Here is an 18,371-nt window from a genome sequence, read left to right as displayed (position 1 = left end):
TGTATACATAAACAATTTGACAGATAGAGAGAGCAGCAGCCTGTGGCTGTTTACAGATAATATTGTAGTATATGGGAAAGTGCCACTGTTGAGTAACTGTAGGAGGGTGCAAGATGACTTGGAAAGAATTTCTATTTGGTGTGAATGAGTGGCAGCCTGCTCTAAATGTGAAAAATTATTAGTTAACACAGACAAGTAGGGAAATAAGTCCTGTAATGGGTGAATACAGTATAAGTGATATGCTGCCTCACTCAGTCATGGCAATTAAACGTCTAGGCATAATATTACAATGCAACAACATGAAATAGAATGAACACACAAGATTGACTGTAGGCAAGGAGAGTTGTCTACTTCAGTATATTGGGGGAATTCTAAAAAGTATAACTCATCTATAGATGAGACCATATACAGAAGATGGGTGCGACCTGCTCCCAAGTACTGCTCGACAGTTTGGAATTCACAGCATGGGGTGAAAGATATTGAAGCAATTCAGAGCTGTGCTGCAAAATTTGTTGCCGTTAGATTATATCAACATACAAATATTATGTAAATGATCTGTGAACTCAAATGGTAATCCCTAGAGGGAAAAAGACTTTCTTTTCCCAAAACACTATTGAGAAAGTTTAGAGAACTGGCATTTGTGAGGAACTACAAGACACTCCCACTAACACCAACAAACTTCTTGCACAAGGACGCTGAAGGTAAAATAAGCGAAATCATGGCTCACATGGAAGCACAGAGACAGTCTTTCCTCACTCCATTTATGAGTGGAACAGAAAAAGAAACCAACATGGTACCTTTTGGCAGATATGATATAATGTCTTGCAAACTACGTGCATACAATTAGATGTAAGCTCTTCTGGCCAGTGTACTTTTTACTACTGCTAGGAGCACCCTAAATGGACCAAACTATATGGCAATTTATGCAAATTATTCAGCATCTGGTACTTGAGGCTCTTTCCCTTAAATCTGATTCTTCAAAGTATCTTAGGTTTGAGACTGAATGTAGACCAGTTTCCCCACAAAAATGTTTACATAAAAATCATTCTTCCAAATAATTATACCCTTCCATTTTAGAGCTTTTGCTAACAACATATTATCTATATGTTAACATATGCAATCGAGGATAAATCCTGAGGACTAGAACAATGCTTTCATTGTTGTATTTCACAATGACTGGCTAGAAATAAAAAAAAAAGTATATAAATAAATAAACTGCACTCACATCACAGTTATGGTCAGTGGTTTCCATGCTGAATAAGGCTGTCAGTCTGTTACTAGTGTGAACAAATTTTTACGTGCCAGTTTGACAAACTGACTTTTTGTCCCCTTCAATTATGTCACAAAATATGTGTTTTTGTCAGTTCTGTTGGATGTAAATGTTTAGAAACCCATTAAAATTCACTTTTTAATGGTACAGAGATCTATATAGTTCCCACATACAGAATCTTGCCCTCATTTATCTCTGCCAGTCCGAAGCTCACAGATGGCACAGGGACGCTCCACCACCCCATTATATGGGCGTTTTTGTGCCTGCCAATTTGCTACAAGGCAGTTTAGTCTTGGGGAGCCTGCAGAGTGAGTTGCAGGTGAGCATGGCATGTGAAGCTGCACATCAGAGTGTGGAAGATATTAATTATTGACTCAAGTTAGCTTTTTTATGAAAAGCAATGGCTAACTTTAGTGAAGTTACAAAATTGTGTGAATGCTCATGTGTTGAGGATGAACTTTTGACAACATAGGGAAATTTTTTTTATTAACCTAAAGTATAATAAATTCAGTGTCTACAAACTGTATCTGATTTGATTTGATTTTTATGCTATCACTGAACTAGTTATGTAGAATAGTAAAAATAAGAGTTGGACAGAGCACATGTCACTTAGGTACACAATTAAGAAATTTACTACTGTGATCTGTGTACCTTGAGAGTAAAGCTACCCATTTACTGGAAGACTCATGGTTTTGCCATTTGACAATAATAATTTTATATTTCACCTAACATGAAGCTGTGAATACTTTCATGTGAGTATGTGGCATTTTATTTTCTGTGTGTTGTCATCAACATTGATATCAGTTAACAAATCTTTGACATTAACTAAACAAACACTGTTTTTAGCCTTGTTCCACAATTTATTATTAATGTTATAGCACAACCTAGATTTCAGGTTATAAGCCCATTTTCAAGTACACTACTGGCCATTAAAATTGCTACACCAAGAAGAAATGCAAATGATAAACGGGTATTCATTGAACAAGTATATTACACTAGAACTGACATGTGATTACATTTTCAGGCAATTTGGGTGCATAGATCCTGAGAAATCAGTACCCATAACAACCACCTCTGGCCGTAATAATGGCCTTGATACGCCTGGGCATTGAGTCAAACAGAGCTTGGATGGCGTGTACAGGTACAGCTGCCCATGCAACTTCAACACGATACCACAGTTCATCAAGAGTAGTGACTGGCGTATTGTGACGAGCTAGTTGCTCGGCCACCATTGACTAGACGTTTTCAATTGGTGAGAGATCTGGACAATGTGCTGGTCAGGGCAGCAGTCGAACATTTTCTGTATCCAGAAAGGCCCATACAGGACCTGCAACATGTGGTCGTGCATTATCCTGCTGAAATGTAGGATTTCGCAGGGATCGAATGAAAGGTAGAGCCATGGGTCGTAACACATCTGAAATGCAATGTCCACTGTTAAAAGTGCCGTCAATGCGAACAAGAGGTGACTGAGACGTGTAACCAACGGCACCCCATACCATCACACCAGGTGATACGCCAGTATGGCGATGCCACATACACGCTTCCAATGTGCGTTCACCGCGATGTCGCCAAACACGGATGCGACCATCATGATGCTGTAAACAGCACCTGGATTCATCTGCAAAAATGACATTTTGCCATTGTTGCACCCAGGTTCTTCGTTGAGTACACCATTGCAGGCACTCCTGTCTGTGATGCAGTGTCAAGGGTAACCACAGCCATGGTCTCCGAGCTGATAGTCCATGCTGCTGCAAACGTCGTAGAACTGTTCTTGCAAATGGCTGTTGTCTTGCAAATGTCCCCATCTGTTGACTCAGGGATCGAGACTGGCTGCACAATCCGTTACAGCCATGCAGATAAGATGCCTGTCATCTCCACTGCTAGTGATACGAGGCCGTTGGGATCCTGCACTGTGTTCCGTATTACCCTCCTGAACCCACCGATTCCATTTTCTGCTAACAGTCATTGGATCTCGACCAACGCGAGCAGCGATGTCGTGATATGATAAACCGCAATCGCGATAGGCTACAATCCGATCTTTATCAAACTTGGAAACGTGGTGGTACCCATTTCTCCTCCTTACACGAGGCATCAGAACAACGTTTCACCAGGCATCGCCGGTCAACTGCTGTTTGTGTATGAGAAATCATTTGGAATCTTTCCTCATGTTAGCACGTTGTAGGTGTTGCCACCAGCGCCAACCTTTTGTGAATGCTCTGAGAAGCTAATCATATGCATATCACAGCATCTTCTTCCTGTCGGTTAAATTTCACGTCTGTAGCACGTCATCTTCGTGGTGTAGCAATTTAAATGGCCAGTAGTGTACATTACTGATTCCCAAAGATGATAATACATATGTAATCATGAAGTCAAGGCAAAGATAATCTCAACTTCTTAGGTATCAATCCATAGTTTAATGTACACTTACATCAATGACAATTTTTTTGACAAATTACATCCATTGTTACACACTCACCACTTATACTACAAAGACCGGACTAAAGTTATGTATCAGCTAATATATTTTTAACTACAATGGGCTGGGGCCCACAGTTTTGCTTCTATCCTGATCACAACCCCAGTATGAGTAATAGCATATAAACGACATACACTGAGTGAAAATGCAGACACAAATATATGAAATTTCAAGACATCACTAACAGAGCAACATACAAGTGTTTTCTAAGCATTGTGTCATTTTTTTTTCATTTTGAGTTCTAACTGTTTACAGTGGAACAATATGGTTTCCCTCAAATGTAGTGTTATATTAGGATACCATACTCTGAGGCTTGTAAAACCACATCTTACTTTTGGTGCTAAAACTAGCTGTGAACGGAGTTAGAATGAAAAACTCACTAGTGTTTTTAAGAGAATTTTTGCTTATATTTTGTGTCTTGCACACAGAATAATCTGGTGACCAAAAGACCACATAGTTTAGGGCTTCTACTGTGCAATTATAGCTCCCAATGAACAAGGAAGTTCACCAACAATCGGAGCAGTTGTGGCAGCTGCATAAAGGAACCAAATGGATAAAAGCAATGTGTCTGATCATTTTACGGACCCATTACAAAAATACAGAAGAGAGTTAGCATTTACTTGAATTATTCTAGTTCTTTGGAAAACAAGGAAAAGTAGCTGATTAGTAGTTGCAGCTATGCATAATATTACAGCGAACTACTACAATAAACTTTGAACTGAACTGACATACAATAGAATGCAAAATAGAATCCTTTTTCTAAAAGGAAAACATTGGAGCATTAATTGGAAATGAGGTTTGCAGGGTTATCCATTTGGAGTAATGTCTGAGTAATATTGGATGCTGGACACAGGAAAAGTTGAGGTTAATCCACAAAGTCTTTTCCTAGCAGACAAATAGTAGCACTAAGGGCAAAAAGGGAAATGACCACATGAAAATCCGTGACCAAGTAGTTTAACAGTCTTTTTACGAAAACATTAAGGAAGACCAACCAGGGCATAGAAGACAGGCTCCAGGAAGTCGGGCAGTAGTGCCTTGAAACTCTTCTTGCCAACAGCTTTTGCCAGCAGTGGGAGCTGCTTACACACGGTTTCCAGTAAGCACACGTGGCTTTCGTAGTGGCGGTACTGGCACGCCTCAGCAGCCAACGGCACGGCAGCGATGACGGCAGACACACATTCTGCTACCTGCGCCAGCTCTGTGAGGAGGTGGATGCACCTATTGGAATGGTAGAGTTGCTATAATATGGTCATGCAGAAGAAAAAATCTTGTCATTATGGTGAACAAAATAACATGGTATTAACGTGAACTGATTTTAACGTGCCACAGAACAGGTTGCTTAACACGATCAAATCCAAAATCTGTAAATATCAACTGAATATATACACAACATGCTTTATGAGACTGGAAAGTACTTTTGGTTGTAAGAGTGTAGTATATTTTGAGTTAAGGTTTTTCTAAGTGTCATATGTAAAGGACACCCTACAGAAAGATTATGAACCTACTACAGATATCTCAGTCAAACAACTTACTGATGACAAATGAGAGAAATAGTTATTAACAGTTAAATTATTTTAACAAACTACAACTGATGTCAATAAATGTGTGTGTGTGTGAGGGAGAGGGGAGGGGGGTGGGGGGTGGGTGGGGGATAAAAGCACAGGGAGCAGAGATAGACAAATGGGGCAAAGTAGCCATATGTGGAGAGAAGTGTGAATGCAACAGGAACTAGGGCAGAAGGGGGAGGGGAGGGCAGGGGGAGGGGGGCCAATGTGCCATACAAGGGGGACGCAGGGGCAGAGGCAGGGGGTGGGCAGAAGCGACTGAGGAAGTGTTGTGGGGAGGCAGTGGCGTGTGGATGCGGTGGTGTGTGAAGGTAGTGGGGGTTGCGAGCACCAAGGATCGGAGGCAATGTGGTGTGGAAGCAATGAGGGCTGCAGGCGACAGGAGCGGTGGCAACAGGAGTTGCGGAGGCAACACGTTGCATAAACAACAAGTTGCAGAGGTGACTGGATGTGAGGGCGCAGGGTCCGGGGGCAACTAGGGTGGACGCAAAAGAGGTGGTGACTATTCCATAGTTTCAAGTATTACAACACACAGTAAAGTGAAACAAGCATTCTTTTGTGCAAGATGCACATTGTGATGTACAGAAGTATAGAGAAGGGTAGATACTGGTACTGACCCATCAGCAAAGTGCCATGGCAGGGTTGGCTTGTTGAAAGGATTATCTGACCAACCCGTTGTGGAAGCACTTCGGCCAATGCGCTGAGTGTAAGATGCAGACATAAATATCTGAAATGACAAAAAATTACTGACATTCAAACATACTGTCAACATATGAAGGCTTAACTTGTTGTAACATAATGTTTAGAGGTGGGCTGACCGTTACACTTCAGTGACTTACATAGCCAAAAGCTTATTTGAGCTTCTTCCTAATCTAAATGGTAATACATGTACCAAACATTCATAATGTAAACTCAGTTTTCACTACATCCTATGAGAACTCGTAAGACCTATGACAACATGTATGCTCTGTGAATCATTACAAAGTGTGCAGTGGAATATTACCGTTGGGTTCATTGTTGGACATTACTTAACCAGGATACCAATTCCTTGAATGTGACCTGTCAGTGATATATCCGTCATATTGTTTACCTTTAAATCTTCTCTTTCTGCACTTGGGTCACTTCATAATGTTGTAGTCCTGCTAAGCAGAGCCAATTATAGCTATTTTGAACTTCTTCACTGTCTGCAGGAAAGCACAGTGATAATGGAAAATTATGTTTGCTACCCACTAGCTATGAAATCACGTAAACACTTCTTTTCAAAATCCTTCTGTATTTACCAGTCCCCATAACACTTTCAACACATCAATTAAACATTCACATTTAAGCTCTTAATAACCAAACTCATCAACAGATAGGTCGTTAGTATCCCAAAGTCAAAAAGTAAGTGAGTAAGTAATTATCTAATTCCATACAGTCTTCTTTTGTTTTTTTCTTCTTTAGAACAACCACCACTGCCGGCCCACATTTGTCTTCTTTGATATCCACACACCCCCAAATCACATTGTCAAAGTGTAAATGGCTCTCCCACCAATAAAACATTCCCTCTCCATCACGTCTCATGTCTGTACTGTGCTTACATTTGTGTTTCATTTCTATGCATAGATAAAAAATGCACACACAGTATTCCGTCTTTCCTCTACCACTGCTATCATAAATTAAGGTTTCTACACGGCCCTATTTCATTAGCACAGTAGAAAGGGAGTGGGACATGTTGTTATTTTCAACAGCAACATGCACCACCATAGTAGCAGAGGGTACTTTATACTGTCAACACTTCTTTCTTTACCATTAATTAATAACATGTGGAAAGATTGATTGGTTACAAATTTATGTGAAAAGTTATTAATTTAATCTAACATTCATGATGATATGCAAAATTGATAAATATGGGCCAAAGAATACTCCTGGCCTCTATTATGAAAGCCCATTTCAAGCAGGTTTTTGCAAGAATATACCACTTTTTCAGGTGCCTGTCAGTTAAATTTTTTCTGCATTTCCACTATACTCTCACCTGCGGCCACTCACAAAGACCTCCTTTGCACTTGCTCAATGTCCTGTTTTACTCCAACCTGGTATGGAAACCACCCCCCCCCCCCCCATCCCCACTCCAGTACTGGACTGTACAAATGTATTGTCAGCTTTCGTCTCTTGAACACAAGCTAAAGTTTTCCAATATCCTAAGGAAGATTACAAGTTTGGCTTTGCCATTTGCCTTATCAACCACTAACATCATGTCATTGTTCCACACTACTTGTACTGAAAAATCACAGATGAAATGTGAGCAACAAAACAAGTAAAGACAACTGCTAAGGGGTATAAGGAGGGTGCTGAGCAGTGGTTAAGCATGTAAACTGAGGTGCAACATGCAGTATGCTTAAGAATATAAAATGGTACACACTGTATGCACATCATGGAAACATTACTGTTCATGAAGACAAGTGACATTAATAAGGAAGATATGAAAAGAAATCGGATATGACAATCACTGCACAAGACAGCAAGATGCTTTTGTGTTATGCGTACAAAAACCGTTAGATGACAAAAGTGAACTTGTCACATGGTGATAAAACTGTACATCAAACTTCCTAATACTATGAAATCTATCACAGACATAAAAAAAGTCTGAGAGACAAATAAGGACATATCTAGAATACCACTCCACCTATTTGGGAAGAGAATATTTTGGTAACAAGTCAAGTAATAGGCATTTAAGTTCATTATACACAAATTAAATGTGAAATTCTAGCATTTTACATAATTGCATGCATGAATTTCCTTTAACCTATGAAACAGTGTGCAATTATCCCTGTCTGGTTATAATCATTATGTTGACTATAACTCGTTTACTTGGTCTCACGTAAAGAAAACATTGCAACAGTTTATTGATCACATGAGCAATGTACATCCCAATATGAAGTTCACTGCAGAAGGAAGGAAAGACAGCTACCCTTTTTAAACACCCTAGTTGAGCCACAATTAGGTGGTCAGCTCAGTCACTTGACATATCATAAATCTAGAGGTTTTCAGGAATAACAGCAATCAGTCACCTTTTGCTTGGTTCAATTTTTATTTTATGATATTATACTACATAATATTAATGATATAATAAAAACTGAACCAGAGCAAATGGCAACTAACTCAACTTATTTCCAAAAACCTTTATTCATCACAGATGCAGACCCACACAGTCTGCTATCTTGATGGGAACAATTTCCATCATCCTGTCCAAAATAGAGCTGTAGTAAATACGCTGACACATACAGCTAGAAGCATACTGGAAGAGAATAATCTCTATGTTCAGACAAAATGGCTATCAGACATGTGAAACCAAGTTGGTTCTCTCCAGAAAATTCAAATTCAAATATATTCAAGCAACAGAAAAAGAACAGCTGCCAAAATAAAAAAAATGATATAATATTCTCCAGGAAATCTGTGGTACACCACAGAAATCCTCTACAATGACATTATGTACTTCAGCTCTGGTATTGGTTTACCCTGTTGTGAAATATTACACCCTGCTTGGATGAACTGTGTGCACACGAGACTTGTTGACACACAGCTTGACCATACTGTATGTCTTTCAGCTGGTACAATCAGCCATACACCTATTTCTGACTACCCATACTTAGTCACATACTGATATGGAAGTACAAAAACCTACAGAAAAATGTTCACCACCTTGTTCATGCAGACACTCCAACAATTACAAAGAAAGGCTTTTCTATAGTCACCCACCTCTGGAAACTGCAAGGATATTAGTTGACTACAGCTCTAATATTAATGACTGCTAGAGACACATATGGCAGTTTAATGCTGCTTTGGAACGAATAAGATGTCATATCAAGCCTTCTGGCTTTGAACTGCCACGCACGACTGAGATGGTTCTTAACCGAATAAGAACCAACACTGGAAGGTGTGCCAGCTCCCTGTACAAGTGGAAGAAAATAACTTTCCCAAGTAGTGACTGTAAAGCCGGGTGTTCACTGTGTAACTCAAGAACGTTCTCCGAGAGCTTTGCTTAGCATCCTATCATAGTTCCTGGTGATGACTAAGTTTTCGTGGCCACTGCCACAACGATTAAAATTCTTCTGGGCATTGTTCTCCATCAAATATAAAACCAGGATTTCGACCATATTACAGTGGTGTTCCTCAGGGCAAGACTGGTTTTGCAGGAAGAAAGATGTCCATATTTGTCGCAGGCAACCAGTATCAATGCATTATATTTGTGAAACTTTATTGGCCCTAGAATATAACAGGGTAGTCATGATGAGAGGGAGAGAGTAGGAAGGAAGCTATTCATGGACTACCTGGCTAGTCAACAACTAGTGACAGTCAGGAAATCAAGGCTCGGCTTTTGGTATAGAGGAACTGTCACAGAATTTCTGCGCACACCAGGAAGAAAATATGCCCACCAGAAACCAAGCACTGATTTGAAGACTGTCACCAATCACTGACAAGCTGGACAGTCCATGAATAGCTTCCTTCCTGCCCTCTTCCTTTTGTCCTGACAAGCCTATTGCATTCTGCAGCCAATGAAGTTTCTGGTGCCAATTGTCTGCAAAAAATAGGGGCACTGTTCCTTCTGCAAACCCATTCTTTTCTGTAAAACGCCATTTTAATATGGTCAAAAGATTGGTTTTATAGTTTATATTCAAAGTTTTTATACAATGACACAATACAACATACAGAAGAATCTTAATCATCAAAACACAAAAAGATCAGCTAGCAAAAACCCTTTAATTCTGTGGAGCAACACTGAGTAAAATTTTGGAATCCTAACAGGCATGGGATCAATTTTTTTTTTTTTTTTGCTGCCTAACAAAATAGAGAGATGATGTGCTCTGTGAAGGATATTCATGGTCTCATAGTCCCAGGAGTTTACAATATGGCATGGGACAGTTTATTCAAACCATTAGACAATGATATACTGAACTATGCTATATACTGCTATATACTGAACAATGCTATACTGAACACATAAAGTGCAGAAATCCATAAAAATATGCTGTTGCCATTAATATACTTATGAATATGGATAGTCTTGTTTGAGCAAACACTTCAAACTCCTGAGTCTTGGTCATCAAAGAGGCTGTGGAAATTAAAATATGTGATAACAACCTTAATACAAATACAGGATTCAGACTGCAGGGAGGTGCACATTTCATACTGAGATACTGCACAAGGGTATGTCCACTATTATAGGAGGTTCATTCAAATGAAACCTGGTCAGTGCATCTACCTTTGCCTTAAATGTAAGGTGACACCATGTAACTGCAGGTATGTGGCACCATCTATTGGTAGAGAGACTGGTGCGGGTGCACAGTGCCAGCGTGGTTTCATGCCGAAGAGAAGGTGGTCACACAAATTATCATCAACTACCAAACATGCAGGTGAGTAGGCAGCAACAATGAGGAGTGATTTGATTTTTGGTGGTGGAGGGAGTTGGAGGCCGTGAAATGTATCGACAGATGAAGGCTGTTTATGGTGAGTACAGTCTGAGTCGTTCAAGTGTTGTGGAATGGCGCAAACAATTACTTGAGTGGTGCGAGTCACTGGAAGACAATGCTTGTCCTGGACAGGCTCATTGTGTCATCACACCAGAAATGGCTGTGGAAGAGAATGCTTTAGTCTTAGACAACAGTGGAATGACCGTGGACGAGATTCATCGGTTACCGCTCACACCATAATGCATCAACATTTGAACTTTTGAAAAATCTGTGCGCAGTGGGCACCCCACCAACTGATCGTTGAACAGCGCAATACTCTAATGGCACTGTCTTTGAGTCATTTGCAACATTATCATGAGGAGGAAAATGGCTATCTGTTGCCTATTGACACAGGTGATGAAACATGGTGTCACCATTTTGAACTGGAAAGCAAGCATCAAAGCAAGCAGTGGAAACGTGACTTCACCACCTCCAAAGAAATCAAAGGCCATGCATACCAGTTCTGATAAGGTCATGATGTCCTCCTTTTTTGACCACAAGGGCCCACTGCTTCTCGAGTTCCTGGAACGGGGAACCACCATCAATGCCCGGAGTTATCAAGCCACTTTACAAAACCTTAGACAAGCCATGAAGTCAAAACACCAAGTCATGTTGTCCAAGGGCGATATCCTGCTGCGTGTTAACCCTGCCCACACGTGGCCAATTCAGTGAAATCAACATTGCAGCAGTTTCGGTGGGAAATGGTGGAACATCCACCATACAGTCCTGACTTTTCACCGGGTGAGTTTCATGTGTTTGGACCACTAAAACAAGCTATTCGTGGACGTCGATTCGCAATTGAAGATGAAGTGTGTGACTGGGTCCAGGTCTGGATCCGACAGCAGCCTACTAGCTTCTCCAAGGATGGAATCGACCGGCTAGTGTCACAATGGGACAAATGTGCCAACAGTTTTGGTAACTATTTTTGAGTATATGTACTGTGTATAGCTACATTTTTGAGTTGATAAAATCATTACCATCACTTTACACCAGTGACCGGGGTTCATTTGAATGCCCCTTATATGTTGCAATGGAAATGACGACTCTACGAGTAATATTTCACTCCTACATCAGTTTTATCTGTGCGACTCCTTCACTTGTTTGACAGTCAGTTGCTGGTAAATACTTTTGAAAGCTAGGATTTTAATTGAGAAGTGAAATGACAAGTGCACCAAGAACTTCCAACACTGCAAATCTTATGTGAAGGACTTCGTGCTTGTATTAGAATGTGCAAATGTAAATAAATACAGTATAACATTAGGTCCAAGATGTGCAGCGTCATAGGAGATGCTGTACTGTTCGTGATCCAGCAGGCAGATCATGATGATGATGATTATAATAATAATGATAACAAATTATTACATTATTATTATTAAAATAATTTTCTGTTTCAAATACTTTTAAAGTACTGCCATAAAATGATAAAATTTGTGCTGTTTACAAACGAGGAACATGTGTCGCTTCTGAATAGAGTGCTAACTTTTTACATATAGTTTAGTGGACAGATGCAAGCTACAGGAGAGAACTGGTGACAGGCGTGTTACCTCTCACCTGCCTGAGGGGTCGATTGTCCCCAGTGCTCTCGAGTGCCATGCCCACTCCCGCCCCCGCCCCCGTGGCGGGCTGCTGCTGCACACCAGCCAGGCCCTCCTCCAGCAGATGGATGGCGGCCGCCAGTGCATCCGAGCCCAGGGAGCGCACCACACACGCCAAGGCCGCTGCCGCCCCCTGCCGCACCTTTATAAAGGCACAGGTAGACATTACTTGGCTGTCATTCATAAAGAAAACGTGTGGGTTTCCTGTAGTAAATAAGATAAAAAAAGAAAGAAAGATTAATTTCTTTTTACCACTTGTAGTGTCATTACTTTTTTCAGGTTACAGAATTAGTTAATGGAATTTTTTGTGTTATGTTATTTTGGCTTATTTGTTTCATTTTTATTTTCATCTTATTTCACTGTTTATCAGCAGCATTGCATTGAAAATGAAAATACACCTATCATTTACATTACAGACAGATAGAGCATTCGATATTTGATTTAAAGGGTGTTCCTATCAAAACTGCATTAGGTGCATATTTTGCATAGTGGAACTGTAATGCAGGCTTCAGTCAAAAGCAGTTAAAGATCTTATACACAGAGGAAAATGACAGATGAATGATTTCTTCTGGGCAGGAACCATAGTGTCAATAAATTTGAAGAAAAACATCATTCCATCAAGCTGTATTTCAAAGTTGTAATTTATTAAGCTGTTACCCACAGCTGTGTTCACATACCTAATCAAATGAAGGATAACTGAAAGCCTCCCATGTCCTGCACATAAAGGTACATTGCCTCTCTGTTTGTCATACAGAATTTAAGTGAGGCCAATATCATGAAACTTCAAGTGATTCACAAGCTAGAAGAGACACGTGATACACAGTGATTAGAATGTGAAAGGCTTGTGACTGATATTAGGGTGGAGGTATGGATTGAACAACTTGCGTATTGTATAAGCATTGTATTCATGATGGTGAATCATACTGTGTAGAATGTATATACTGAGAAAAGCATTTTCACAAATATGATAACATTCAAAAGTCAAAATATCTTGTACCAGTGTTCAAGTTACCTCCATACATAATCTCATCAAAATCAATTCAGTGATTTAGTCGTGAAAGCATAACAGACAGAGTTACTTTCGCATTTATAATATTAGTACTGGTAACTAGTTTCAAGCACTGTACATTTTCAAGTGCATCTAAATACATAACAACATGCTGTAATTAAACAAACACAACTACACAACTGCACTGGTTGCAGCATCTTCTGAAAAACAGAGATCACCTACAATAGTTACAGATACATCATCCTTGCCAATGATGTGTGATTGATGCATCACCTCTCATACAATAGCACCAAAAAGCCATGATCTACACCTGAGTATTTCCAAGCACGAGGCTGCTTGCACAACTAATTTCCAGAAGCATTCAGTGTAACTGGAACATGAGAGATAATAGGCCAAGCAGCAGTGGCTTCTCCTAAAGTAGATCTTTTTCTCCCAATACATGGGGGTTGTTCAAAAAGTATCCAACTTTTATTTATAAAATCAATCTTTATTCAGATACAATTGTTTGACACTAGTCACCTTCAGTGTGGCCCCCTTCAGCTTCTACACACTTCTCCCAGCACTGCTGCCACTGCTGGAAGCATTGCTGAAAAGCCTCTTTTGTTAGGGTGTGCAGGTGCTCCATCAAATTCTGCACAATGTCTTCGCTGTTCTGAAATCTGATCCCTTCCAGAGTCTCTTTCAGTTTATGGAAAAGCCAGAAATCAATCCGTGCTATGTCAGAGGAATATGGAGGCTGACAAACCACAGTCATATTGTGTTTAGCCAAATAGCTCTGAATAAACTGAGAACAATGAGCAAGTGAGTTATCGTGGTAAAGGTGCCAACCGTCTGCTGCCCACAGGTCCAGCCATTTGCCTCTCACTGTTTGACGTTAGTACGTCCTCGGGTGCACTCATGATGGACCACGCCCAGAAGGTGGTCAGCATGACTTTAACATTGCTCAGGTCCTGCCTCACTTTTCTGAGTCTTGGGGATGAGGGATGCTTCCTTTGCAACGAATGGGGTTCAGGGTCATACTGATAACCCCAGAACTCATCACCAGTGATCGCTGTGTTAAGAAAGTTAGTATTACGGTTCATACTATCCAGCATGTCCTGTGCAATCTTCAAACAAATTTGCTTTTGCTCAGTCATTAGCAACTTTAGCAATTTTGCTAAGATCCTCTTGAGATCCAAATGTTCTGTTAAAATCGAATGAAAGGATCCGGTACTAATTTTAACCTCATCTGCAAGTTCTCTGATTGTGATTTGTCTGTCCTGCACCATCAGGTTCTTTATGTGATCAATAACAACCTTATTTGCGGATATTGAGGCCTACCTGAACTCTTCACTGATGAGCACTCATCTTTAAAGTGGCAATCCAATTATTTACTACAACACTGTGGCTTAAATTTGCACCAAAAAACTACCTAGAAAAATATTTAAAACAAGATAACCACTTCTTGAATATGTAATTAATTCACTCAGATTATTGGTAAATGAAAGCAATTGGAAACTTTAAATATTTTGTCTATAGAATTATTATTTAATATAAAAACAAAGATGAGGTGACTTACCGAACAAAAGCGCTGGCAGGTCGATAGACACACAAACAAACACAAACACACACACAAAATTCAAGCTTTCGCAACAAACTGTTGCCTCATCAGGAAAGAGGTAAGGAGAGGGGAAGACGAAAGGAAGTGGGTTTTAAAGGCGAGGGTAAGGAGTCATTCCAATCCCGGGAGCGGAAAGACTTACCTTAGGGGGAAAAAAGGACAGGTATACACTCGCACACACGCACATATCCATCCACACATACAGACACAAGCAGACATATTTAATATGTCTGCTTGTGTCTGTATGTGTGGATGGATATGTGCGTGTGTGCGAGTGTATACCTGTCCTTTTTTCCCCCTAAGGTAAGTCTTTCCGCTCCCGGGATTGGAATGACTCCTTACCCTCGCCTTTAAAACCCACTTCCTTTCGTCTTCCCCTCTCCTTACCTCTTTCCTGATGAGGCAACAGTTTGTTGCGAAAGCTTGAATTTTGTGTGTGTGTTTGTGTTTGTTTGTGTGTCTATCGACCTGCCAGCGCTTTTGTTCGGTAAGTCACCTCATCTTTGTTTTTATATATAATTTTTCCCACGTGGAATGTTTCCTTCCATTATATTGAATTATTATTTAATATTTAATTGATCAGATTCAAAATTTTACAAATTTTTAGGTAGCAAAGGGTTAAGTTGAACAAAAATCTCAGTTTTTTTTCTTTTTTATACAGCATAACTAAACATACCAAGCATTACTGATGGAAATAATATATATAAAAACCGTGCATTTAACACATTCCTTCCGGTACTAGTAACTGTGTTCCTCACTGTTGGGCAGCACATGTATCCATGCTTTTCTGCAATTAGCAGTGCTGATTTTCCTGTTTCTCACCATAGAGCGGTGGTCATATTCAAACACCTAAGCTACTATCTTAGTGTATTGACCCTTTATTTTGAAAGTCAATTCTTTTAAAACAACGAGAGATCACATAAAATAATTTTACACTAAATTAATTAGTGAGTAAGTGGTATCTAATTTGTTCAGAAACCTTTCTTGTTGAAGGGTCACACAAAATTATATTCACAGCTATTCACTGAACCTGGGTGATAAGTAATGCATTATACGTTAGTGTATTACTAGTACCATAAATCAAAGTTGAGCATGATTTACTGGTAATACATGCTGGCTTGAATATGTAATGGGTAGTGCTATCACATGTTAAAAGCTGTTTGTCTATAATGTTTCAGAAACACTCTCCATGTCAGTCTATGTTGAAAATATGTTATAATGTGAAACAAAAGCCAGTGCTTCATTCTGTAGTTTGTATAAGTTCCTGTATCTCTTGACAAAATGCGATAACAAGCTGAATATGTAATATAAATATTTTAAAATACTACATACACTTCTGGTCGAAACATGATGTGTTTTTTTAATAGCACTGTTTAATTACATATTTTACTACTGGTGGCAGGGTATATAAGACAGTCCATCACTGAACCCGACCTTTCTAGATGAAATACTGTGCAGTGCAACCATTATGATTTGGCTGTTCATCTGAGAAGAACTTTTCACATATAATGTACAATGGGGAAAACTGAAAAATTACAGATGTATGATTCTTCAAATAATACCCCAATCTCTTTTCTATAATTAGTACCAGACATTCAGATTTAAAGAAGAATCTACCACAGAATTAATAATATATGGATTCCATTTCCCTTCTTGTTCCCCCTTCTCTTTATAGTTCCACAAGTCTCATAAAATACCAAGCTTAACAGCAAATTGTTTTTCAAGTAACAGGGAGTTCAGAGCTGACATATGAAGGATACTTACCGTTGCAACAGAGTCTTGTAAGCTGCGTTGGAAGAGTGGCAACATCTCTGGCAGAGAATTGCGACTCTCATCTGGAAAGCAGGATACCAAACTGCCACATGCCATGCAAGCAGCTGAAAGAACACAAGTTTAATTGCATTTCATAAGCTGTGGAAACATATCAAAACAGAAAAGTTTTAGTCACATTAGCATTTTAGAATAAAAATTCAGAAGTAGGCAGATGAAGAAGAAGAAGAAGAAGAAGAAGAAGAGAGGGGGAGAGAGGGATAGAGGGGGTGAGAGAAATTTTCACACACAATGTTCTTGTCAATGAATAATCCAAGGATGTCTCACAAACCAAGTAATAAACTTGCACTGCTGCTCTTTCTCTCTTTGTTTTCTAAATTCCAGAACTGATTCCTCACTAACCATACTTGACCACCTATCTAAATAAGAAACACAACAAAAAAAAAACAACTTAACCCACAAACAACATTAGGGCTGCTTTCAGGGATCCAGTTACTTTTTAACAAAGAATTGTTGGACTATAGTCTCAAGTTGTGCCAAAGCACAGTATTAATTCATTTGCTGCAGAGCAAATAAATATCACTACTTAAGAAGAAACAAAAATCTGTGGAGGCATGCAAACTTCTGCAGAAAGTAAGCATTTGTGTGCATGTGTATATGAAGAGGAACATGCCAGGAGATACCTGTATTGCCAAAGAGGGAAAATCATGACAATGAATCTGCCTACTATAATGCTCCTGCTCTCAATGTAGATGAAGAATAAGACAAATTTAGTTGTAATTGCAGTTTATCCTAAAAGAATGAGTTTGCTGCAATACATTTAAAATTATTCAAGAGCAGGAAATGAAATATATTCAATTTTGAACATCACAAATCAATGCTCTTTATGACTGTTGATTATTGTCATTCATTTACTTGCAGGAAGCCCAAGTATTATTATTTTACATACACCTTGTAGCATTGGTGACTTCTGGATTAATTACAACAACAAAATTCAGGAATTCTTCCATTTGTCGTATTTTCTTGCACATTTAACATTAGAAACACAACTTTCCACAGTGACTGCTCAGTGACAACGTCACATACTGCTAAGCAGAGAAAAACTCCCCACTTACAATGATCGCAAATCAACAAGCACTTCAAACCAAAGATATTGTCACTCAAAGGACATGTGCTACAAAGGTTTTCATAGTTTAACAATTAGTCATCATTCTAGCTTTTATGTTTCTTTTGTACAATCATTACAATAACTTAAAACTATGAAAATGAATTTTGTAAAATGAAATTATTATTCTGACACATTTTTTCATTAGAGTTGGTAAATAAAAAAATAGTAAAATACAAGAAAAATATTAATAGCTGGTTTTCCAGATGTGACAGTATTTCACACATACTGGTTATGAAATTATTATTCCGACACATTTTTTCATTAGAGTTGGTAAATAAAAAAATAATAAAACACAAGAAAAATATTAATAGCTGGTTTTCCAGATGTGACAGTATTTCACACATACTGGTTACTTTAATAGTGAATCTGTAATGATTTGTCTGGATTTTGACTGTGAAAATGCCAAGCTGAACTTCTCGATACCACACC

At 39.2% G+C, this 18,371-nt stretch overlaps 1 protein-coding gene across 1 annotated transcript in view; it reads right to left on the bottom strand.

Annotated features, from left to right (window-relative positions):
* Positions 1-18,371, bottom strand: part of LOC124717135 — a 146,587-nt gene that overhangs the window by 20,221 nt on the left and 107,995 nt on the right. The window contains exons 8-11 of the mRNA XM_047243875.1: positions 16,769-16,881; positions 12,352-12,537; positions 5,929-6,038; positions 4,739-4,964 (exon numbers count right to left, since the gene is read on the bottom strand). Of these exons, the coding sequence (XP_047099831.1) occupies positions 4,739-4,964; positions 5,929-6,038; positions 12,352-12,537; positions 16,769-16,881 (635 nt within the window). The remainder of the gene's footprint in view (positions 1-4,738; positions 4,965-5,928; positions 6,039-12,351; positions 12,538-16,768; positions 16,882-18,371) is intronic.

This window comes from Schistocerca piceifrons, chromosome 9 (assembly GCF_021461385.2).
Source record: "Schistocerca piceifrons isolate TAMUIC-IGC-003096 chromosome 9, iqSchPice1.1, whole genome shotgun sequence".
Lineage (NCBI taxonomy): Eukaryota > Metazoa > Arthropoda > Insecta > Orthoptera > Acrididae > Schistocerca > Schistocerca piceifrons.
The sequence above is the reverse complement of the archived record's forward strand: the minus strand, read 5'-3'. Positions and strand labels throughout refer to the sequence as shown.